General features: G+C 31.3%; 4 protein-coding genes across 4 annotated transcripts; 3 read left to right on the top strand and 1 right to left on the bottom strand.

Annotated features, from left to right (window-relative positions):
* Nucleotides 1–1239: 1239 nt before the first annotated feature.
* Nucleotides 1240–2000, top strand: LOC108861214 (uncharacterized). Its single transcript, XM_056986596.1, has 2 exons — nucleotides 1240–1453; nucleotides 1542–2000. Exons 1-2 carry the CDS (start codon nucleotides 1331–1333, stop codon nucleotides 1863–1865), a joined length of 447 nt encoding a protein of 148 aa, XP_056842576.1. The 5' UTR covers nucleotides 1240–1330; the 3' UTR covers nucleotides 1866–2000.
* Nucleotides 2001–4209: 2209 nt separating this feature from the next.
* Nucleotides 4210–4729, top strand: LOC108858978 (uncharacterized). The gene has a single exon (XM_018632819.2). The coding sequence runs from the start codon at nucleotides 4210–4212 to the stop codon at nucleotides 4696–4698; it is 489 nt and encodes a 162-aa protein (XP_018488321.2). The 3' UTR covers nucleotides 4699–4729.
* A 269-nt stretch (nucleotides 4730–4998) lies between these two features.
* LOC108860737 (uncharacterized GPI-anchored protein At3g06035) lies at nucleotides 4999–5873 on the top strand. Its single transcript, XM_018634588.2, has 2 exons — nucleotides 4999–5132; nucleotides 5241–5873. Exons 1-2 carry the CDS (start codon nucleotides 5054–5056, stop codon nucleotides 5759–5761), a joined length of 600 nt encoding a protein of 199 aa, XP_018490090.2. The 5' UTR covers nucleotides 4999–5053; the 3' UTR covers nucleotides 5762–5873.
* Nucleotides 5874–15536: 9663 nt separating this feature from the next.
* On the bottom strand, nucleotides 15537–16706 carry LOC108836058 (protein FANTASTIC FOUR 4). The gene has a single exon (XM_018609267.2). It carries the CDS (start codon nucleotides 16609–16611, stop codon nucleotides 15751–15753), a length of 861 nt encoding a protein of 286 aa, XP_018464769.2. The 5' UTR covers nucleotides 16612–16706; the 3' UTR covers nucleotides 15537–15750.
* Nucleotides 16707–22555: the final 5849 nt, after the last annotated feature.

The raw sequence follows: 22555 nt of genomic DNA on the forward strand, positions 1-22555 counted from the left end.
ATCTAATATTGAAATTATAAAAAAAATTCTAATATTGAAATACTAATTACAAAAGAGGCCCTTTCAATGAATCAAGTCATGATATGATTCACAAAAGACAAGTCGGTGAAGCTAAATAACCAAGTCGGTGACTGTGACATGACTTGATTATACATACTCTTCGGAGATACCAAGTCCCACACCCTTGACATTATTTATTTGGTCATTTGAGAATCTTGGAGTAAACATAGAGAAAAAACTTACTTTCATTTGAATCTGCAGTATGTTTTAAAATGGTTTGGTTTAATAAGCTCAATAGTGAATCCATTCACCAAACATTACAATGACTCCTAATATAATATTTTATAAATATGTTTTGTTTAGAGTCATTTAAATTATCTTTATTAGTTAGACAGAAAAGTTATACAACTTAACAGTTTGACAACCGACATTTTAGGTCGAGCATATGCGTTGAAGAGAGGTTTGAACATATTTTCTTCACGACGCTAACAACGAACAATCAACGTGTTTCCTTCAAAAGCTAAATAAAAGGTCCAACTTTATTCTGATAATAACACGTTGAATGTCGATAAATGGTTAAAAGTTAAAACGTATCTCCAATGTGACCCTACCGTTCCATATAGTTTGGTATATATGAATAGGTCACCCACCGTCGACATGTGCTTTTTCGGTGGATAGAACTTTTGTCAAATAGTATTAGATAAAATATCATTTGGAAAATTATTTATTAGATCTTTATTTCAAAAGTATACAAACATAACTCGTTTCTATTACAATTTTAGTTATATCTTGTCAAGACATATATCTTGGTCCTAAAATGATAATGGTCATATTGAAATTTTGTTTCAGAAGTGATGTATTTATTTACTCACTTTTCTTTACAATATAAGCTTGTTTTCTTATTTATACTTGCTAAATTTGTTGAAGAAATTATATATGTTCTTAGAAACTTTTATTATATATCTTTGTTTTGTTCTTGTTGTGAGTTGTGAGCTTTTGATTTAATACCCGTAGACTTTGCAAGTAGTAGTTTTTTTTTTCTGGGATCAATTGCAACTTGCAAGTAGTAGTATCATTGAACAAACCTTCCTTCGTGACCCATTTGGGTGTGGGGACTTACTTTTGCCAGATTAGATTGCATTATATATTTATTCTATCTCTACTCTGGACCCACTCTCCCACATGCACTTCTCTCTATGACACCCTAGCTCTTGCCTATTTATGCCACCCTTTGAACATTCTCCCTCACAACTCCACTTGACCGTTTTTCTAAATACTTCTTCCTACAGACAACAAAAGGCTAATAAAAGTCTACTTGAAAGATAGAAATATGGCTATGGACCTTGAGCTTGATGATGATGTCTTCTTTGCAGACATAAGCAAACAAATCAATCTCTTAATCACAGATGAAGATGAACAGATCCCTATCTCACTCTCTTCTTCTATCTTCCAGGTTTGTCCAATTTAACCTCTCTCTCTCTATCTCTATCTCTCTTGATTAGTGAATATATGTGGATGATGATCTTTGAATTCAAAAACAGGGTTTGTTCAGAGAAAACTACCAAACATCATCAACACCACATATGATGTACCATGAGAAGAATTACAGCCTACTTAAAGAGAGCAAAGGGACAGGAGTGTTCATCCCAAGATGTACTCAGCCAAGAAGGAAACAACATAATCATCCTCGTCAGAAGAAGCAAGGGAGTGCCGGTTCCCTCATCTCGAAGCAACAGTTTTCTCATCATGTTTATGACAACAACGACACAACTCTCAACAGCAACCGAGAACACATCACCCTTCATCATGAACCTTCTACCAACTCAAGAAGAGCCTATAGAGATGCAGCATCTCTCTTCACTTAGTCTCCATCAAAATTCAAGACATGGATTTGTGTCATTATTTCATATTATATTTATAATTGGTTATTGATATGTTATAGATATTATGTTTGTAAGATCAGCAAATAATAAGAATGAAGGAGGAACCGTGAATCTAAAGGGATTTGGTGTAATTTATGCAGCTGTTTACACAGGTTAATTTACTAACTCTTAACAAATTAGATTAGACATTTGTCTAATTGTTTTAAGTATAAACTCTATGAAATAGTCCACAATGATCAATGGAGTTAATTTCTGGATCAGGACAAGTCTCATGTGAGATTGGAAAATGTTCCATGTAAGGTCCAAAACCAATCAATCTCTTTGGGACCTCGGCTACAGAGTTACTTTTTTTTTTGTCATCAACAGAGTTACGTTTATGTTGGCAACAATGTTTGAATAGACAAAAGTCAGATTCAAAGAGGAAAAAGACTGTCACAGACTCACACCAGAGTTACATTTATGTTGGCACAATGTTTATCTAAAGAGGAAAAAACTGTCAGACTCACCACCCACATGTTTACATGCCCATCACTCTTTTTTTAATTTCTTTGGCATATTGTTATTTTATTATAATTTTTTTTACATATAAAACTACAGTCTAGACATTTGTATAGAGCAGAGAACTATATTTTCTGTCAGCTAGCTGTAATTTTCTTAGTTTAGTATTAAATGTTATATAAAAGACTGAACGCCAACATTTGAAAGTATAAACTCAAAACTGTTCCTTACAAGTTGCAGAGTAGGAACTCAACTTTTTTTTAACCCTAGCACACATAATCACATATCAACTTCTCATGTAGAATCAGATTTTGCAGAAAATAATATAATTTCATAATATAAAATAATAATTTATTTATTGTTTATTTAGTGTATTATAAATAATACAATTGAAAACTAAAAATATATTTACATTTTTAATTTATAAGATAAAATGGTGTATATATTTGATATTTGGTAACATCATATATAATAAATTTTTTTAACTAAAAATTGTGACTGAACAAGAATTGAAAAGTCAATAATAAATTAATTATAGCAGAAAAATCAAAGGACCGATTCAAATAAAAATCATTAACCAGATTTTTATTTTATTGGTTATCACAAATTTGTTATGTCATCTTCTTCGATCATTACCATCAAACTCTAAGTTCCAATCTTTCAACGATACCATCAAACTCTAAGTTCTAATCTTTCAACAGCGACAGTTTTTTTCGATCTTCGTTCTTCGTTCTTCTTTTTCTTCGTTCTCTTCATGTTAATTCTTTAGATTCTCTACTATAATAACAAAAAAAAACATAACTTGTTCCGAGAACTTCATTAATCAACATCTATCAGCATCATCCATAATTTATATTGAACACATTGATTATGTTTGTTATTTGTAATTTAATTGGTTAGTTCAAATTAGAACAAGAAATTTGTAGTTAGTCCTACAAAACTAGTGCAAGTATTCAAAATTAAATTTTATAACTGATTCCTTGAATAGATAAAATTGTCAAATGACTCAATTTTTCTATAATATGCTCAAAACAAAGATAAAATTAACAAACTTAATAAATTAAAAAAAATATTATACATAACACAACAGAAGTTTGAAAGAAATATAAAAATATATTCTATTAAAAAGATAATAAAGATTTAGTGGTAAAATTGATGATAATTTGATGATTTAGTGGTTGCCAAAAAATGAAATAAAATTCAAATTAAAGAAACTTGTTTGGTGTAAAGTTAAACTTGACTATTTGGCTTCCTTAAATTAAAGAAATTATCATCAATTACTGAGTTTCAATAAAAAAAATGTTTATTTCTTGTCAGTTATATACTATTGAGCGTAGCCCATATACAGAAAAATATAACTGAGAATCCAATGAGAACATTCGATATAGTTGAGAATCTATTGGGCTTTAGCCTATATAAAGAAAATATAACTCAGAATCCAATGAGAGGAACATTCTACATAGTTGAGATTCTATTGGGCTTAAGCCCATATATCGAAATGTTTCACTCTAAACCATCTCAGTCTCATCTCTTCTTCTTCACCTGCACCATCACCTCTCTGGCCCGGTTCAGTCTTTCTCATCTTCATAGCTCTCATTATTACATTATATTGTCTATGGCTCATGGATCCTACTGTTTGATTTTGGTACGAACTTGCAGGGTTTTGGTTGGATCATTCGTTTTGTTATTTTGGACCTCTTTGCCTTGATCAGTGACATCATCTAGTAACACCCACGATCTAAAGTTATCATTTTCTGAACACATGAGAGTTGCTGTCCTGTCAAGACTTTGGAGATTAATAAACGATCTTGTTTCATGTCTTTTTTGTATGATAGACAGAGTAATAATAGGTTATACCAAAAGTAAACTGGTCTATGCAATGCAAGTACGTTTCTTGCAGCAAGATTCTTTGTCTAAACCCAAGAAATACGAGTACCCATTAGTTTATGATCCGTATGGCTATAGACCCCAGCCTTCAAGCAAGATCATGGAGATAGCTGAGCGTATAGCTGCATTGTCTCCACAAAAGAGGAAAGGAATCAGTCCTGCACTCAACGAACACCTGGGGCTTCCTAAACAGCAGATGATTTCGACTCAAGGGATGAGTATGGGAGCGAAACAAGAAGCTGGAACGGGAAAAACAGAGGAGGAGAAGGAGGAGAAGACGGTGTTTGATGTGAAGCTGGAGAAGTTTGATACAGCTGCAAAGATCAAAGTGATAAAAGAAGTGAGAGCGTTCACGAGTTCTGGTCTCAAGGAAGCGAAAGAGCTTGTGGAGAAAGTACCGGTGGTGATTAGACAAGGTCTGACGAAGTGACGGCGTTCACGAGTTCATATCTTTTAAATAATTTATGCGAGTTTGGGTAATTATTCGGTTCTCGATTTAGTTTCGGTTTTTGGATAATATGCCTAGACTTATCCATAACAGAACGACCACGTATAAGGATGATAGGATCCTCAACGAACTAGTTAGTTAGTTAAAAGGCCTTGAACGTTTGGCGCTACGTCAATGTCTAACGGACAAGAAAATCACAACACAATCATAACACAATTCTCAAGCGTAAAGCTACGTAACCATCTTCTAACCCTCCTCCTCTACATCAATATAAAAGCGCCATTCATCGCCAGAAACGAAACAATCATCATCAGAGAGAGTTGTTCAATCAGTTTGAATGGCGAGTTACAAGCTTCTCCTTCTGTCCTTCGTTCTTCTCTTCCTCGTTCACCATGTGCTTAGCGACGACGACATTGGTAAACTTTATCTCTCTTCCATCATCTTCTTGTTCAAGTACTCTTGATATATTCAGTGTGTGATGTACGTACTTTCCTAACCCTTGATTTTGAGATTGTGATATGCAGATGAAGAAGACGTTCTTTTCATAGGCATCAACAGCTACAGAACGTCACAGAATCTCAAAGCTTTAAACAACAACGAGAACGCAGAGTGTCTAGCCGACGAAATCGCTGATCAACTCAAGTACAAGCCATGCACCAACGACACTGGCTCAGCCGCAGTACCTGGAACCGAGCCACAGTTCGCAGACTACCCTAATCTTCTTGCTAAATGCCACTTAAGCGTCTCTGACACAAGGGACGGCTTGATCATGCCTGCATGTGTTCCTTTCTTAGAGTCGAGCTTAAGCCTCGTCCTCACAAACTACACCAAGTCAAAATACTCGTCGAGTTTGAATGATTCTAAGTTTACAGGGATGGGTATTGGTAAAGAAGATGATTGGATCGTTGTGGTTCTCACTACCAACACACCGCAAGGAAGCTTCTCTGCAGCTACTAAAGTGGATTCTAGTGGCTTTACCTTTGCTATTGGCTTCTTTAACTATGTGCTTGTTTTCATCTTCTCATTTTGTTTCTTCCTTTGCTGAAAATATCTATCACATGTTTTCAACTCTTCCTACTATTGTATATCATATCAAAATCATATCTGCTTGTGATATTCACTATTTTTCTTTACATAAACCAAATATATTGTGAAAGTTTTTTTTTCGTTTTCATTTCAGTGGTTTCTCGATCATGAGATATGTGCTTTTAATTTTAGAAATTTCATTTATAACTGGATATGCAAAGTTTTATTACAAAAAGTTACTATGATTTAAATAAAACTATTAAACTTAAATCACTCATAAAAAGGTTTAAGAAACTGAATTGTTTTCATTTTCTGAAAGGATAAATATTGATAATGTATGTACTAACAATATATTATGAAATGATAAATATCGATAATGTATGTACTAACAAAATATATGATTACTAGGATAATAAAAATATTATGAAATGATAAATATCGATGATGTATGTACTAACAATACATATGATTTGGTAACTAGGATTGAAGCACTATACATATGTTATACTAAAATTAACAAGAAATATATAGTCGTATGCAGAGATATGATACACACTATACAGAGATATGAATGGTGTTTCTTCATAAGGAAATATACAAATGCTATAAAAACCTAAAAATAGAAATAACACATCCAAGATGGATCTAACGTGTTTGCCTCTCTTCTCTTTTACATGACACTAGGTGATTCTCAGTGCCTATGCACAGATAAACATTTATAATATAAAAAATTATAATAATTGTTTAAAATATTTTACTTTAGTTTTATTTATAATACACATGTGGGTTATAGGTTGAATCTGTTTTCGTTGCCAACAAAAATAAAATACAGAAAAATAAGTAAAAGATATTTTGATTATTTTATGTTATTATCTTAATTAAACACTAGATTTTGACCCGCGCTTCGAAAGCGCGGGTACTATTTTCATTTTTATAAAATATATTATATGTTTGTAGTTATTGAATGTATTTATCTTAGTGAAACTTTCTTTATAATAAATTCGACACATAAAGTGTCTCTGATAAACTATGTGTTTCTCTGGCTTTGTTTTATTCTCTATCCAATCAACATATTTATTTGACTTATTGTTAAAATAAATAATTTTAGAACGCAACTGTACAATACTTTTACATTGATGTTTTGGTTAAACAATGTGACATATTTCTATATTAATTAAATATTTACATTGTAATTTAAACTAAATTTTGACCCGCACGGGCCCGTGCGGGTGTATATTTCAAAAATATATTGCTATTTATTTTTCATGTCAATATCAAAGCTGCATAAAAAATTCAATTCTGAAGAACCGAACCGATCACGATCCGAAAGAGTAATACCAAACCCGAACCAAAATTGATTAAATATCTAAATTATTCAAAATTTTGATATTTAAACAACTGAAACCATAACCAATTCGGACCAAAGTATTTTGGATATAAAAATGTATCCGAAAAAGATTTATATACTTATATATATATATATATTAATTATTTTTAGTTTTAATGTATATAAAACATCCAAAATATATATGATAATTTTAGGTTGGTTTAAATTTTGAAATATATAAAATAGTCAAATATATCTAACATAGTTGAAGTACACTCAAAACACCAAAAATATTTAAAATAATTATTGATTTTTGATCTAAAATTTAAACCAAACCAATTTATATGTTAAGTTTAGGTATTCTTACATATGTTATTCAAATTTATATACAATATATTATTTTATTTATAGATTTTAAGAAATTCAAAATATTTAATGAATTTTAAAAATAATATATCTGAATATAATTCGAACTGAAATTTAGAAATATCTAAATGGGGCTGAAATCTTTGACCTCAGAAACCCAAAACTCAAGCAGATCTGAAACGAACCCGAATGGATACCTGAACGCCCAGCCCTAGTCATAATTCGAACTGAAATTTAGAAATATATGAATGGAGCTGAAATCTTTGACCCTGAAAATCCGAAACTCAAACAAATCCGAAACTCAAACATGTATCATATATATGTCATCATATAATTAATTGTATTGGCCATCATATAAATAATAGAATAGCATTTCGACGTCAAAAAAATGGTCCATCATATAAATAATCATATAAGTAATAGTATTTTATATATACCATCTTATAAATAATCATATATATTATATTCTTAAAGTTTAATGTGAAATATAAAAACCATAATTTAAGTTGGTATAAAAAATTAATCTTTTTGTTGTATTTTTCTTATACATATTGAAAACATTTTTTAATAATGGTTATTGGAAAATATTTTAGTAAAAATAAATTTTTGAATATATGCATATTTAAAATTAATTTTTGATATAAATAAATTTTAAATTATTATTTTGATTCGAAATATGTATATAAAATTTAAATTTTATTTTTTGATTATTTAGACAAAACAATCTTTTTAGGTAATTAGATTAGTCCATTTTGTATATTTTAAAACTGATATAGTGAATTTCCAATTTTTATTAATAACATAAGCCATTATTTTTTTATTCTTGACGTAATTTTATCCATGTTTCAAAGTTTTCATTTTTTGCATTAGTTTTCTTTGAATTATTATTAATTTTTTGAATTTTTTAAAAAATTGAATTCTTGAAATTTTTATATTTGACTAAACTAAATAAGGTAATAATACTGTTTTTTAAATTGTTTTATATAATATACTATTTATATTTCAGTTTGTGTTTTTATTTTCACTATAAAGAATTGTAAATAAAAAGAATTGTAAATATAGTGACAGAATTGTAAATAAAAAAATATAGAAAGAAAGTTGTTTAATTTATTATGAAAACAATGGCTAAATGTTTAAATAAAAAGAAATATTAAATATGTTATTTATGTTTCTAAGCAATTCTCATTTGTTATTAATTTAGTGAAAATACAATGGCTAAATATGTAAATAAAAGAAAGTACACATCTCTACTATCCATGTTGCCAAACATATTTCATTTATTCTACTATCCTTGTTTCCAAACATCTCCAATGTGTACTTCAACTTTAATAATATAGATATGACTATGATATCAAAAATTGGATTGGTTTAAATATTTTAGGTAAACTAAATTTACATTATCATTCTGAAATAAATCATATTTTTTATATTTGAATAATTTTGTTAATTCTATTTATTTAAAAGTTTTTAGCATATATGTAGTTTTAGAAAGAAATGAAGTGTTTCTTGGTTTGAGGTTGTACAACTGATAACCAATAAGTTTTAAAAATTTATCAATCTGAATATTTATAAAATTAAATTAAATCTATGTTATTATATATAAATTTTAAGTCATTTTGTAATTTACATGTATGACAACTAAATATAAAACAATACTATGTTATTGACTTAATTAAACTTCTGATTTGGAGTATTCGAATCTAGATCAGTTTGATATGTTTAATGATTGATATGTTTAATGATATATAATCGGTTTTATGATCATTTAGTATATTAATTAGAGACTTTATTAATTATATTTTGGGTGAAATTAGCTCATTTGTTATATATATATATATATATATATATATATATATATCTTTTGTCAAATTTTATTTTTGAATTCACGTAATATATATAGTCTATATTTAAAATACTTTAAGATGTTTTCATTTTATATTTATATGATTTTGTGATAAAACAATAAAAACAAAATTAAAATTGAAAAATATTATTAAGAAAAAGGAAATAAAAAATCTTAATGTTGACATATATAAATAATATTTTAAATTTACAAAGATTATGCATGTAACTAATCATTTTTAGAATTCACATGAGAACAGTACATAGGAAAATGATTTCTCAGATAATATTATAAAGATATAGTTTGTCATTCATAATAAAAATAAGATGGAGAAAATGAACGAAAGTGTTTAATTCAGTCTTCATTTTTTTGTTGACTTATCTATAGTGTTTGGTTGGAATGTTGGATGGTGGGCTGTCAAAGAAAAGCCGAGCAAAACTCAAAGAAAAAACATTAAAGAAGAGAGAAACATGAAGATCTTCTTGCTTTTATATTTATTGATTTTCCTTACATATCTATTAATAATCAACGTTAAGATTTTGTGCTTTCCTCTTTTTCAGTGTTTGGACCATATTTGATTGAAGTCTTGACCATTTTGTAGATTACACATAGATATATCCCCAAATCAAAAGAACAGAGAATGACATGTGAAGTTTTCGTGTTTTGTGTACGTTTTCGAGAAGTCGCTATCTAATGATTTGAGATATATATAGAGCGAGTTAATCCTCTTCCGGATCAATTTTATTTTTGTTTTCTGTGAGTTTTACAGTTTTTTTAAACCCCAGAGTATATGTGCCGAAGACAAGCAAGCAATCCCCTAACAGGGACAGTACAGACGATTAATCAGGTTGAAAGTTTTATAATGAAGTCTAAAGCATAGTCTCATGACTCTCATCTTAGTTCATAGCAAAACTCAAGTTCGAAACTAATTTATTTATTTTTGCCTCAAATTTTCTTTTTTATAACCCAAGAAGTTCTAGTTGATTTTTGGGGTTAACCTTTTTTTGGTAAAAGGGGTTAACCTTATTGCTATAACTGTCAGTAATACACATGATCCTTAAAAAAAATAGTTTATAGAGACTATTTAAGAAATATATTGTTTCAGAGATTCATATATATGTTTCAGAGGCATAAATTGTTTCTAAGATAGGAATATATTGTTCGATAATGATTAATGATAGAACTAGATTGATTATATTCCTTGTATTTTTGGTGAAAAAAATTGAAACGGAAAAGAAAATGCAAAATAATATGATATATTCAAAAAAAAAACTAACAAAAATTAATCCTTTATCAAAAAAAACTAACAAATATCACTAGTTGTTTTGAAACTAACAAATATTATTAGTTCACGTGGACATAGTCACACAACTCATCAATTTCTTGAAATCTGATTGGGTCCTATGAACTTTTGCAGTGCATTATCCAAAATAATTTTACAAAATTTAAAAAGTTTTTTTTATATAAAAAGTAGCAAAAAGGCTATGCGTTGTGATGACTACTTTTTCCTTTATTTTCCAAACACATTTTATATTCGTGTCCAAGATAATCTCCCGACTTCTTGTGTGTGTGGGAGCAGGGGGTGTCTTCGTCGGGTTGATCTTGTTTCTTGGTAAAAAAAAGACGGTTATTTTTATTGTTTTAAGAACACCTCTATCTGATCGTGTCTAATCTAAATTAAAGAATAAAAACTTTTAACTTTAATTTCTTTTGCTAATGAATCCGTCTAAAATTTTCTGTTGATATGAATGTGAAACAGGCTTATGTAAACTCCGAAACGGATAAATATTTGAAGCAAAAGCCGGTCAATCCATTGGGATCATAGCATATATCTCAAATCTAACCGAGGGAACCATTATGTCTCTTATGCATGGTGTTGCCTATAGCACAACCAACGAGGTCACGTGTCCCTCACTAAAAATTAATTTCCAATAAGTAATTAGCTCAGAATCTTAATTTTCTGTAAGAATTTAGTTTAAATTTTACACAAGTGCTTTCAATTAATCTAAATTTTATAAAAGTGTTCCCGATTAAAAGTTGTTTTAGATCTGTTTTTGATATAAATAGGTCATAATGTTGTTTTTATAGAATAGATGTAAAGCATTTAAGTTAGAACAAGAGTAGACATGTAGAATTCTTTGATTTTATCTGCTCTACGACACGGGACCGGGGATAACCGAAAATTAAAACATACAATCTGTGACAAAAATATCTGCCAATGTGATGTAAAAAGGTTAGTATTTCAATTTTTAATAACTTAAGCTAATGTGATGTAAGCTATCAATAACGAAAAAGTTAAGATAAATTAAATATTTGGATACCAAACATTATTTCCTCCCCACTAAAAATATAAACACTGTAGTATATGCATGAATATAATCCAAGTATCTTTAATTTTTGTTTCTACAACTGTGAGTGCCTGTACTAATATACAACAAATCCATTAGATTGCAACCGATAAGTAACCCAACCTTGAGTTACCAAATGAGATCTATAACATAGTTTCATTTCGTACAGCTAAAAAAATGGCAATATTAGTTCCAGGGTTTTAAACTCAAAACCAATAAATTTATATTTTGACCCAAATTCTCACACCAGACAATCGCAGTTAGTTAATCTTTAACTTTATCGTTTATACATATTATTATAGTTTTTGTGTATCATTGGATGTATCCATCCTAGTGCTAAATTTTCTACGATATGTTTCAATAATTGAAGTATTGAACTAATTAATAATTTAAATAACCGGTCAAAGAGAGTGACAACCTAAATAATCAAAGGCATTGCACTATTACTAAAAAAGACAAAATTACATATTTATTTCATTGTTAATTTGAAAGAAAAACATTTACAAGGGCAAGTTGTTTGTTCAGGGAGAAGTGTGGATTGATGAGTAAAGGAGACATAATGGGCATATACACTTGTAAGTCCATCCACATTCTTATATTACTCACCAGTCCTTTTGCTCTTCTTAGCCACCAAGAAAATACCCACTTCTACTTTTCGTGATGTCATTTAGTTCTCCTCTAAAATTCGAGATTGTTGCATTGCATCCTCTCTCTCTCTCTCTCTCTCTCTCTCTCTCTCTCTCTCTCTCTCTCTCTCTCTCTCTCTCTCTCTCTCTCTCTCTCTCTCTCTCTCTCTCTCTCTCTCTCTCTCTCTCTCTCTCTCTCTCTCTCTCTCTCTCTCTCTCTCTCTCTATATATATATATATATATATATATATATAATTATGTATGCATAGTTGTATATCATAAAGTCTGACCTAACTTTGTATTATACCAATAGATGATTGCGTCATGAAACATATAAGAGCAGGTTTCTTGGGGCTAATCAATGGATTAGATCGATTTAAAAGGGTCGGCATTAGACATCGCATAAACGTAAGCATGGCTTTTGCGTTTATATATTCACAATTGGATATAAACTTTGGTGTAGAATTACTTTTTATGAGAGACCACGTTTTAAAAATTAAATGGGAGTTCAACCGTGCAAGTTCTCAATCATTATGCAGTGAAAATTAGCTCTATGTTGTTTTTTTTGTTCATATAAAAATATTTTTGGGTCTTTTTAGTTGATACAGTCGATTTTACTGATCAGTCCATTAGCAAAATTCTTTGTGTATTAAAAACATCATTGACAAGCAAACACAGGGTAATTTTTTTAACGTAATATTTCAAAAATTTCATTTTTTGGTAAAATTCAAATTTCCATTTTACATTCATTTCTATATGGATTGAGTATGTATCGACTTGATATTAGTCTGCGTATCTTGATTTCAAATGTTATTTATAAAACAACTGCCGTCTTATGTTGTTTCATTCTATACCAATTTAAAATATAAGAGAAATAAATTGTGCAAGTGGATAGACGCCGATCCCATGCAAACTACTTTGCAGAAAAGGAAACGTTAAGAGGATCGCAACGCATACATCAAATTCAAATTCCACCAAAATAAGATTAAAAGATAAATTAGTTCTTGGGATAAAGCATACAGTTGTACAAAATAATGGTAATTTTTTTTTAAATATGCAACAAAGAAGTAGTCGTCATGAAACAAAAAAAAACTATAATTTATAAGTGGATTTTTACGTAGCATGCTCCTTACATTAGTTTAATGTTTGATGTAACAAAGACGTAGACAACAACTAAGCAAAAGCCATGCGATATTTGAATGGTTTTGCAAAGTAAAACACATGCAAGTTGGTAATAACATAGTTTCAAAAAAGTTGGTAACAAATATAATAGTTAGATAGATGTAATCTTATATCTTCTATCTTCCTTACTAATTACTAGACGTCTATTTATTAAAAATGAATACAATTCTTTTTGTTAATTATCTTGGTGAATGATAGGTCTAACATTATTCTTCTCGTTTATGAAATAAGTATTCTTTCCATTGCAAAGTTGAAAAGGAGGATCGAAAACAAATAAAAAGAAGTAAATACTTTTATGTAAAATACGTGGATTCTACATATATATTCACATTAGGTATGGTCTATCTGGTGCAAAATAAAATTAAAAACATTTGGCTAATATTTTTTTTTTTGGGTCAAAAAATCCCTCCATAGATAAAAAAAATCCCAACATTGGCCAGTATTATGTTCTAACTCTCGACTATAAATCACTCCATAGATAAAAAGGAAAAGAAACAAGAAACAAGAAGGAAAAAGGAAAAGAAACAAGAAATATTTGAGTCTAAATATATTTATTTGAGTCTAAATATCAGAGCAGAGGATATTAAGAATCTCACCAACGAGATGTTCTAGTGGCAAAGAAGTAATTAGTAGGCACTCCGTCACTCGTATACAATTCTCGTTGAAAAAGATTATTTAACATTTTTTGATAAAGGACAAGGATTATTTACATTACGAGAGTTTTCAATAAAAATAATAAAACTATTTTTTTTAGAAAAAATATCGTCTTGATCAAGTTAACTTGTAACTATGATTCATTCTATTTTTCAACAAAAAAAACTATGATTCATTTTCAAATAGGTATAAGTGGCACCTCTTATCTCTCTCTTTTTTTTCTTTGCAACGGCACCTCATCCTTTTAATGTTTTATTCTACCTCTTGTAATTAGTTTTCTAATAAAGTTAAAAATACTTTGCTTAATAAATTAATTAAATTTAAACGATAACTAAGAAAAAAAAAACAATTGTTTAAAATAACGAATTTTCAACCAATAGTCTGTTCATAATGTGGACTGTGGGGTTAAGAGAAGGCTCAGGGGACCAGAGGCGGAGACTCGGAGAGCTTTTGGTTAGATGTGACGTCGTCATTGTACGGAACAACAGTTCCTTATTTTTTTCGTTTAGTATTTTATCCCATTTTCTATGTATATATTTTATAAGATTTGTATAATACTGTATATGGCCAATTGTGATGAAAATGAATGCTTCTTAAGATTTTAGACAATGACGAATGAATGGAGTGGAGTCTCTTTTATAGTGTCCAATCATAATACAAAATTAAAGTCTTAGGAGATATGATCATTAATATTCAACTTCGAGAAGATGAAAACGTGGGGAAAAACAAGAATAGACAGAGGGAAGTGATGTGTGTTCCCATGATGAAGGCAATTTCGTGGTACAATCGTTCTGCTCAAATCTTCAGTCTGCCACTTCGTTCGGATCATTTCCTTGAATCTTACCTAACCATATTAAGTGACAGTTCACCATTCTGCAATCAAAGTGCTTCCGCCCCATTTTGTCTACTCTATTTATTTCACAAATAATATCATTTAAAAAGTTTTTTAATTACATATATTAAAAAAATACTTTACTCGTTGTTCACATATTAAACATTTTCTCTTTATTTAATTCAATAAAAATAGAGTTAAACTAATTTTTACTTAAAATTTTATATTGAATATATAAAACGATATTATTTAATTATGAAACAGAAACAAACTCTATAACACGGAAATAGTATAATTTTTCTTCATCCAAATTCAGATTCATTTTATGATATTCGCCGAGTTAAGTAACTACTAATTGGTTTTTGCTTCTCTTAATCTTTAAAGTTTGGGTTTTCAGTAAATCTCTCTAACTTTGTTTTATGGGTAATCCCGTTACCTGATTTTGTTATTGTTGTCTCTTTTTCTTTATTTAATATAAGTATCATAAAGTAAAATAAACATAAAAAGTATTATTTGGGTTTTGTTATATCTTTTATTACACATGGATTTATTTACAAGTTAGTTGAAAAAACATATTTTTTTAATATGAACATCATATATTAACATACTGTAAAACAACCTCAAATAGTTATGTATTAAATCAATAACCAAGGTCGTTGACAAAATAAAACTAAAAACCAAGGTCTTTTGTCGGTAATCCAGGATTTAATACCATCTCTAAACATAGAGAGTGATAAAAAAACGGTTGTTAATTATACAAAACGAAAACACAGTGCAAGGAAAAAAGTTTGTGAAACTGTGATCACAGAGAGATCAGAAATATTATTTTTTAGGAAGTGGCAACACTGAAAGATTCCCAGTTTAGAAATCCTCTGTTTTCTAGATCACCTTCATGACATCTATTTGATCTTTGAGTGTTCTTGATAACCATCACTTCAACTTCTTGTTTTTCTTCTTCAACTTCTTCTTCGTCCTCGTATTGTTGCATCTCTTCTCCGTTATCTCTTACTGTCTTAGCTGTTTCTTCTTCTTCTTTGGTCTTTGTCTCTATATGGTCATTAGAATCAATCAAGATTGCTAGTCGGACGCAGCCATTACTTCGGTCTTGTAAGCATCGATCGCGAGGCAGAGGTTTCATGGCTGTCATTACCAATCTTCCGTTCTGACGGTGAGACTTTACTTGAATGCCATCAAAACCTCTCATACTCGTCAAAGGAGGTGGAAGAGAAGCTATCTCATTCCTCATCCTGTCTTGTCGTGTTGATTTTGTTGTCGTTGTTCTAGCTTCCATGGTTTGTAACTCGGTTGTAACCGAGAACAAATCTTGATCGTTAATGACATCAGAACCCGTCTCGCTACCGAGGCTTTCAGTGCACAATGCTAAGCTCTCATCGCTGAGAGTTCTACGAGAAGATGGAGTATGAACGTAGGGTAATGATGTCTTCTTGTCTTTATCATCAGAGCTCGAGTTTGAGATGGACTCGAGGAAGCTCCAGCTTTCTGACTTAGAGGCAGCATTAGTGGTGGAAATGTTGTGTTGTGGAGTGATGGATGAGTCTAGCAACTGGGATTTGAGAGGTGTGGATGAGTGAGGATTGTTAGGAGAAGAGAGTCTGAGTCTTAGAGCTCTGGGCTCAAAGTGCTGAGACTCAAAATGAGATTGAAACCCTTGATATACAACAGTTGCCATGGCTTAAGAGTTTTGGAAGAAGATTCTTGTAAGAGTTTTTGTTGTTAAGCAGAGAGAGAGAAGTAGGAGAGGCTTTGGAAATGGATTTGAGGAATAAGGAGAGGAAGATGGTGTTATTTGTAGTGCCTAAAAGTTACTTTTTACAGCAACAAAAGTTAAAGAAAAAATAGAAAGAATTGTTTGGTGCGGAGAGAGATAGAGGTGGTGGATAAATAGCTTTTCCACACTACCCACTTGAAAAATATGAAAAAACTATTTATTTATGCCACATTATTTATATGAGAATATCAATACTATAAAAGGTGAAGGAATAGAATAGGGCCATTGTACAATTCCATATTTGTAACATACACAGAAAATATTTATTCCTGTCTTTTCTTTTGATAATTTTGCAAAAGGAAAGCAATTGTAGAAATGAAGGAAGCTTGGTCAATCATAGTTTTATCACTTAAATAGCAAAAACAAAAGATGTGATCGAGTCAGAGGAGAGGAAGCATCGATCCTTGTGCATGTGGTGTGGACAGAAAGAGGCCACCCATAAAAACAAAGAAGTGAAAGAGACTTTTCCTGTGAAAGTAGTGCATTTTTGTTTTGGTTAAAATTTTAAACATGTCACTACACATCTATTTGGAACATACACCAGAACAAAAGTTTGTTGAAAAAGATTTGTATTGAGAGATTTAAAAGATCAACCGTCAAGATTAGCAAAATCATCAAAGAGTATAGAAAATATTTGATATATACATCAGATTGTTTTCCAAAAAAAAATCATAATCTCTAATATATTTATATTAGTTTAATAAATCATATCTATTTAGTTTCTATCTAAGGTGATGATTTTTTCTGGTTTTTGTTTTTGTTTTTGGTTTTTATTTTTCTAAAAACCATTTTTCTTCCCATCAAATTTTAGCTTTTAATTTAGTTTATAAAAATCATTTAATTTGCTAATAATTTTTTTTGACAAATAGATTCTCTAAAATTTAGAAATAGTTCTTCAAACTTTCAACCAATTCGTGAAGAAAAGTTATAAACTAACTTTTGTGGGTTTTCAATACAGAAGCGATTTTTGTCTTGTATAAAATACTATGTTTTAATTGATTATTCATTAAATAAATAATATTTTCATGAATAAAAACTCTCATACAATTGTTTTATCATTTAAAAATTAACGTAAAATAATTTATTTGTGTGTCATATTTGTAAACAAATATAGATATTTTAATATTAAATGTAAACAATTAGTTATTAAATTCTATAAATATAATTATTTAAAATTTTTAACAATTATTAGACACACTAAACAACAACTAAAAATTATAAAAATTTAAAATATTTTATTAATACAATATATTATATTAATTTGAAAACATCCATTCAAATTTTAAAAAATCAAAAATATGGTATGTAATAAAATTTACAAATAGTTTCAAATTATTTAAATAGTTGAAAATATCCATTAAAATTTAAAAAAATAAAAAATATTTTCAAGTTATTTAAATATCTTAAATGTTTATAAATAATAGATATTTTATTATTTATATTTTAGTATAATACTTAAAATAAAATAATTAAAACTTAATGATTTTTATAATTTAAAATAGCAATCATTATATTTTGATAAATTTTAATGGTATTTTAAAATACTTTATGCTATTTATTTTATTATTCTTTTAAACTCTGTATTGATTATTTTACAAAAAAACTAAGAATACAGCAAAACCAAATCTAAAAACTAAAGACCAAAACCAAAAGCTGAAAATTAAAAACAAAAAATTAAAATTTAAAGCCTAAAAATTAAAATCTAAAAAAAAATTAAAAACCAAAAACTAAAACAGTGGAAACAATCATCACCTAAGACTTCTAAGTAGTAATTCTCATGAGAGTCAATAATATTCTTTCAATTATTATTATTTTTTTAAAAAGGATTATACTCTTTCAATTCATAAATTCTCATCGATTGGTTACTAAAAAAATGTAATGGTTTATACGTTTTTGGATAGTATATTAAAAAAAAAATTACAGTCGTATTTATTTCCTTTTTGTCTATTTATCTACCAAAATTAAGAAAACCCGACAATGAACAAATCTTTGAAAGCCATTTTCAAAAAAAAAAAACAAATCTTTTTTTTGTTCCAACTTGTATTTTTCATTACCATGAAACATAGTTACAATAGAGGTATAACACAACCCAAAAAACTGATCTACACTTCTTGTTTCTCCATGATGATAGTGAAATTGACTCTGTTTCTTCTCAGTACCAGCACGATAAAGCAGGGGTTCAGTTACTCGCATCTCTTTCACTAACCACGAAAATATAATTAATATACGATTATGGGCATCAGTGAAGGCGTGAACATCTAGAAAGGAATGTTCGTGAACTGAACATATGCATGCATCATACACGAAAAATAGAATAATTAGTAAAAAGTGTGTCAAACACACGCTTACCAAACAAAACTGCATGTGAATGGGCTCATCACCTCTCTCTCCTAAAAAAAAAAAAATATCCTCTCCCTTCTCTCTAACAGGTTCCTCTTTTTTACGGTGAATTACTTGGCTCCGGCGACTGCCGTGTCCTCTTCGCGGTCGTCGGGAGCCTCCCCCTCTGTTTTTCTTCTCTCTGTTTCTCTTGTGTGTCTCTGTGGTCTTTCTCCTTGCGGTGGAGGTGAAGCGTCGAGGTCTCCTTCCCGGTGCAGATCCGGAGCATCTTGAGTAGATCTGTGTTGTTCCTGGTGAGGATAGTGTTGCTAGAGGACGGCGTATGCCTCTTTCCATGGTTTCTTCCAGATCTACTCTGGTGCTTTGGTCGGGAGATTTTCTCTTCAGATCTAGGCGTTCTTCTCGGTCAACGGCGCGTGGTCCGTCGAGGAGGCTCTCTAAGTCTCGGATCTAGGTTTCTATAACTCTGATCTCTTTTTCTAACTCTGTATCACCGGGTCTGTGGTGATGGCGCGTCGAGCTCTTACTCGGTGGTGAGTTCTCTCTGCTGCTTGGAGGTGGCTCTGGTGGCGGCGCGTGGAAGTGTGATGGCTCAGCCTCGTGCTTCGAGGTGTCTTGCGGGTCCGCTCTTCTCAGAGTTGGAATTTTCCCGATGGTGTGGCGTTCACCGTCGATGTCCATCTCTCCTTTGTGCTATTTCTCAGCGCGCCTTAGCGGTTGTCGAAGCGGTGAAGTTTGTGTTGGTTTGAGACAGGTCTCCAGTTGGGCGCTCATGCTGCTCTCTCTCTCGGTGAAGCTGCTTTGGAGGTGGAGTTCCTGTCCGGTCCGCTTGCTCTATATGGGCGTTCGGTTCAATGGGTGTAACGGTCCCGGTTATGAGGTCTAGAGGCGGCAATCTCTAAGTCTCAGACCGAACGACGGCATCGTCGGATGGTATCTCTGCCTCGTGCCGCCAGGGTATGTTGATCTCGGGTTGGTTTGTTTTGCTTGTGCTTGCGATTCTTGGGGTGGTCTGTGTTCTGTTGTCGTTCCGGAAGCTGTAGGAAGGTGTTGCATCAGGGTTTGAGGGCACCCATCTCTCTCCTTCTCGTGGCAACTGGTTTGTTCATGCGGTCCTTACCATTTACCTTGGTTCAAGCTTGCTTCTTTGGGTTCCATCTCTATTAACCTTGCTTCTAGTCTTTGATTTATGTTAAGCTGGTTGAGTTAGCTTGTTGTTTAGTTTAATTTTCAGTATCTCTGCTACTAGTTATCTCTTGTAATCTCTGTCAAAAACAGAAAATCTTGGTATAATCAATTTAACATTTTACCAAAAAAAACTGCATGTGAATGAAAGAAGCAAAACCCATTTTCCGCCCACTTGCTATGACCTGGAGTGATATAAAATGGCCCTATATATTACACTAGGATCGACCCGCCCTACAGATGGGATATAATTTATGTTTGATGCATGTAATATGTAACTATGCTTTTTATTGAATTTACTTATTTTTCATAATTGCTTATTTAGACAATGTGAAAATAGTCAAATTAGTGTGATAACATACAAAGAAATAAAGAAATTATTTGGGAAGCTTTGATGAAAGGTGTTCTTAGAGATCAATACACTACTAAGTGGGAGGAGATTGTAAGAATGATATCGATTGAAGCGAATGGAAGAAAGATTGAAGTTTTCACAATGCGCTATATGTTTCAAGCAGTGGTGCATACTATATGGAGAGAGAGAAATAAGAGAAGGCATGGGGAGGATCCATCTCCTGCTGAGGTGTTGATCAAAAGGTTAGATAAGAACATCAGAAACATCTTTACCGTGATACAAAGAAGAGGAGACAAGGAGTACGCAAAGGGAATGGAGTTTTGGTTTAATACCCGATAAGTTTGAGTTTTGTCTTGTAATTTTTCGATGTTTAGACTTTTGTTTCTCTTCTACTAAGGTTCACTTGATGTAAGAAAGGGCTTTTTTCTTGAATAAAATTTAACATTTATTCAAAAAAAAAAAAAAAAAAAAAAAAAAAAAAAAAAAAAAAAGCTAAAGGTCGTTCCAAAAAAAAAAGAAATAAAGAGATGAATCGTGTGTGGGACCCGAAAACAGTTCTATTTTCTGAAAAATCAGTCCCATAGAAAAAATTAAAACATAAACTCAATTAACTCTCCCATAATCTTCTCTTTCTTTTTAACATTTTTTCATCGTTTGCCGTCTCCAGAAACTGGTTCATCACTATCTCCACCATCAAACTCCAAACCAACCACTCCTCCTCCAGCTTCTGCTCCTTCGCCCACCACAGCCTCTTCTTTTCCTCCTTCGTCTTCTCCCTCTACACCTTCTGCTCTTGTTCCATCTCCACCCACTCCATCTACGTCGGGATCTTCACCTCCTCTTCCCCAGCTGTCTCCACCCGCTTCAACTACGCCGGAATCTCCTCCCGCACCTATTACTCTTCTTGGATCCCTACTTGAAACTCTCTGTTATCCCTCAAGTAACAGTGGAGGAGGACCTCTTCGAACTCTATCTTCGTCGTCTCTGTTCGCTAGAGGTTGGAATCGCCATCAGAAGTGTCACTCTACTTGTGATAGTGACTGATTTGTCTCCTTTGTGAGAAGTACTCACATATTTATACGGATCTCACACCGCCTCTAAGCGACGAACTGTGTATTGAAGAGCTTGTAGTGGACATTTGAATTAATTGAAATAAAGACGAATTCACATCTCCGTCCGTTTCTGGAAAACTCAGGCGGCATGCATCCTGTCCAGATTGTCGTTCGAGAAATTAGGGTTAGAGATCAATTCGCATAGTATCGAGCCGGATATTAAATGCAGAGCCTCAAATAAAGCCCACTCGAGCCCAACACCAAAGCAAAAACTCAACACGCATCGTTTCATTTATTGGACGCGTGTCAGCATGGGATTGAACAACTTTGTAACCTGTCATCCTACGTGGCGCGCTCAGGAAGGAGGAAACTGTGTTTTATACAAATAGATTACTATATTAACGACAAAAACATAATTTTGTTTGATAAATATAGAGATCCTAAAAGTTTTTTAGGCTCAAAGACTAATCCCACGAGATCCATAAAATTCCGGATTTTCTTGTTTGGTGGCAAATGCTACTCGAACCCAGGACGGAAACTTTAGCTGGAGTCTCTTTACCACTTAACCAAGGCGACTGGGTTACAAAAACATAATTTGCTTTAACAGATTAAGAAGAGGAAGAAGAAGGTCGTTTTGGTTTTGCTAGATTTTAACAGGACGTTGCGTCTAAGGGATGTAACAATTTGTTTCCAGCTGATTTTGTTAAATTGTACTATATATATATATAGTCTAGTCTTGTTAACAATGCAAAGTCGCCAAGATCACTAATCGATCTGAGCAGTCATGTCCACGTGAGAATTGTAGAGAGTGGTAAAGATTTTGTATACATTATTGTTTTTTTTATCTATCGTAATATCTTATGATGGAGAAAAAAGGAGAAATATATAAACTTTCGGGTTTGATTGATACAATTTG

This window comes from Raphanus sativus, chromosome 5 (assembly GCF_000801105.2).
Source record: "Raphanus sativus cultivar WK10039 chromosome 5, ASM80110v3, whole genome shotgun sequence".
In the NCBI taxonomy this organism is placed as follows: Eukaryota; Viridiplantae; Streptophyta; class Magnoliopsida; order Brassicales; family Brassicaceae; genus Raphanus; species Raphanus sativus.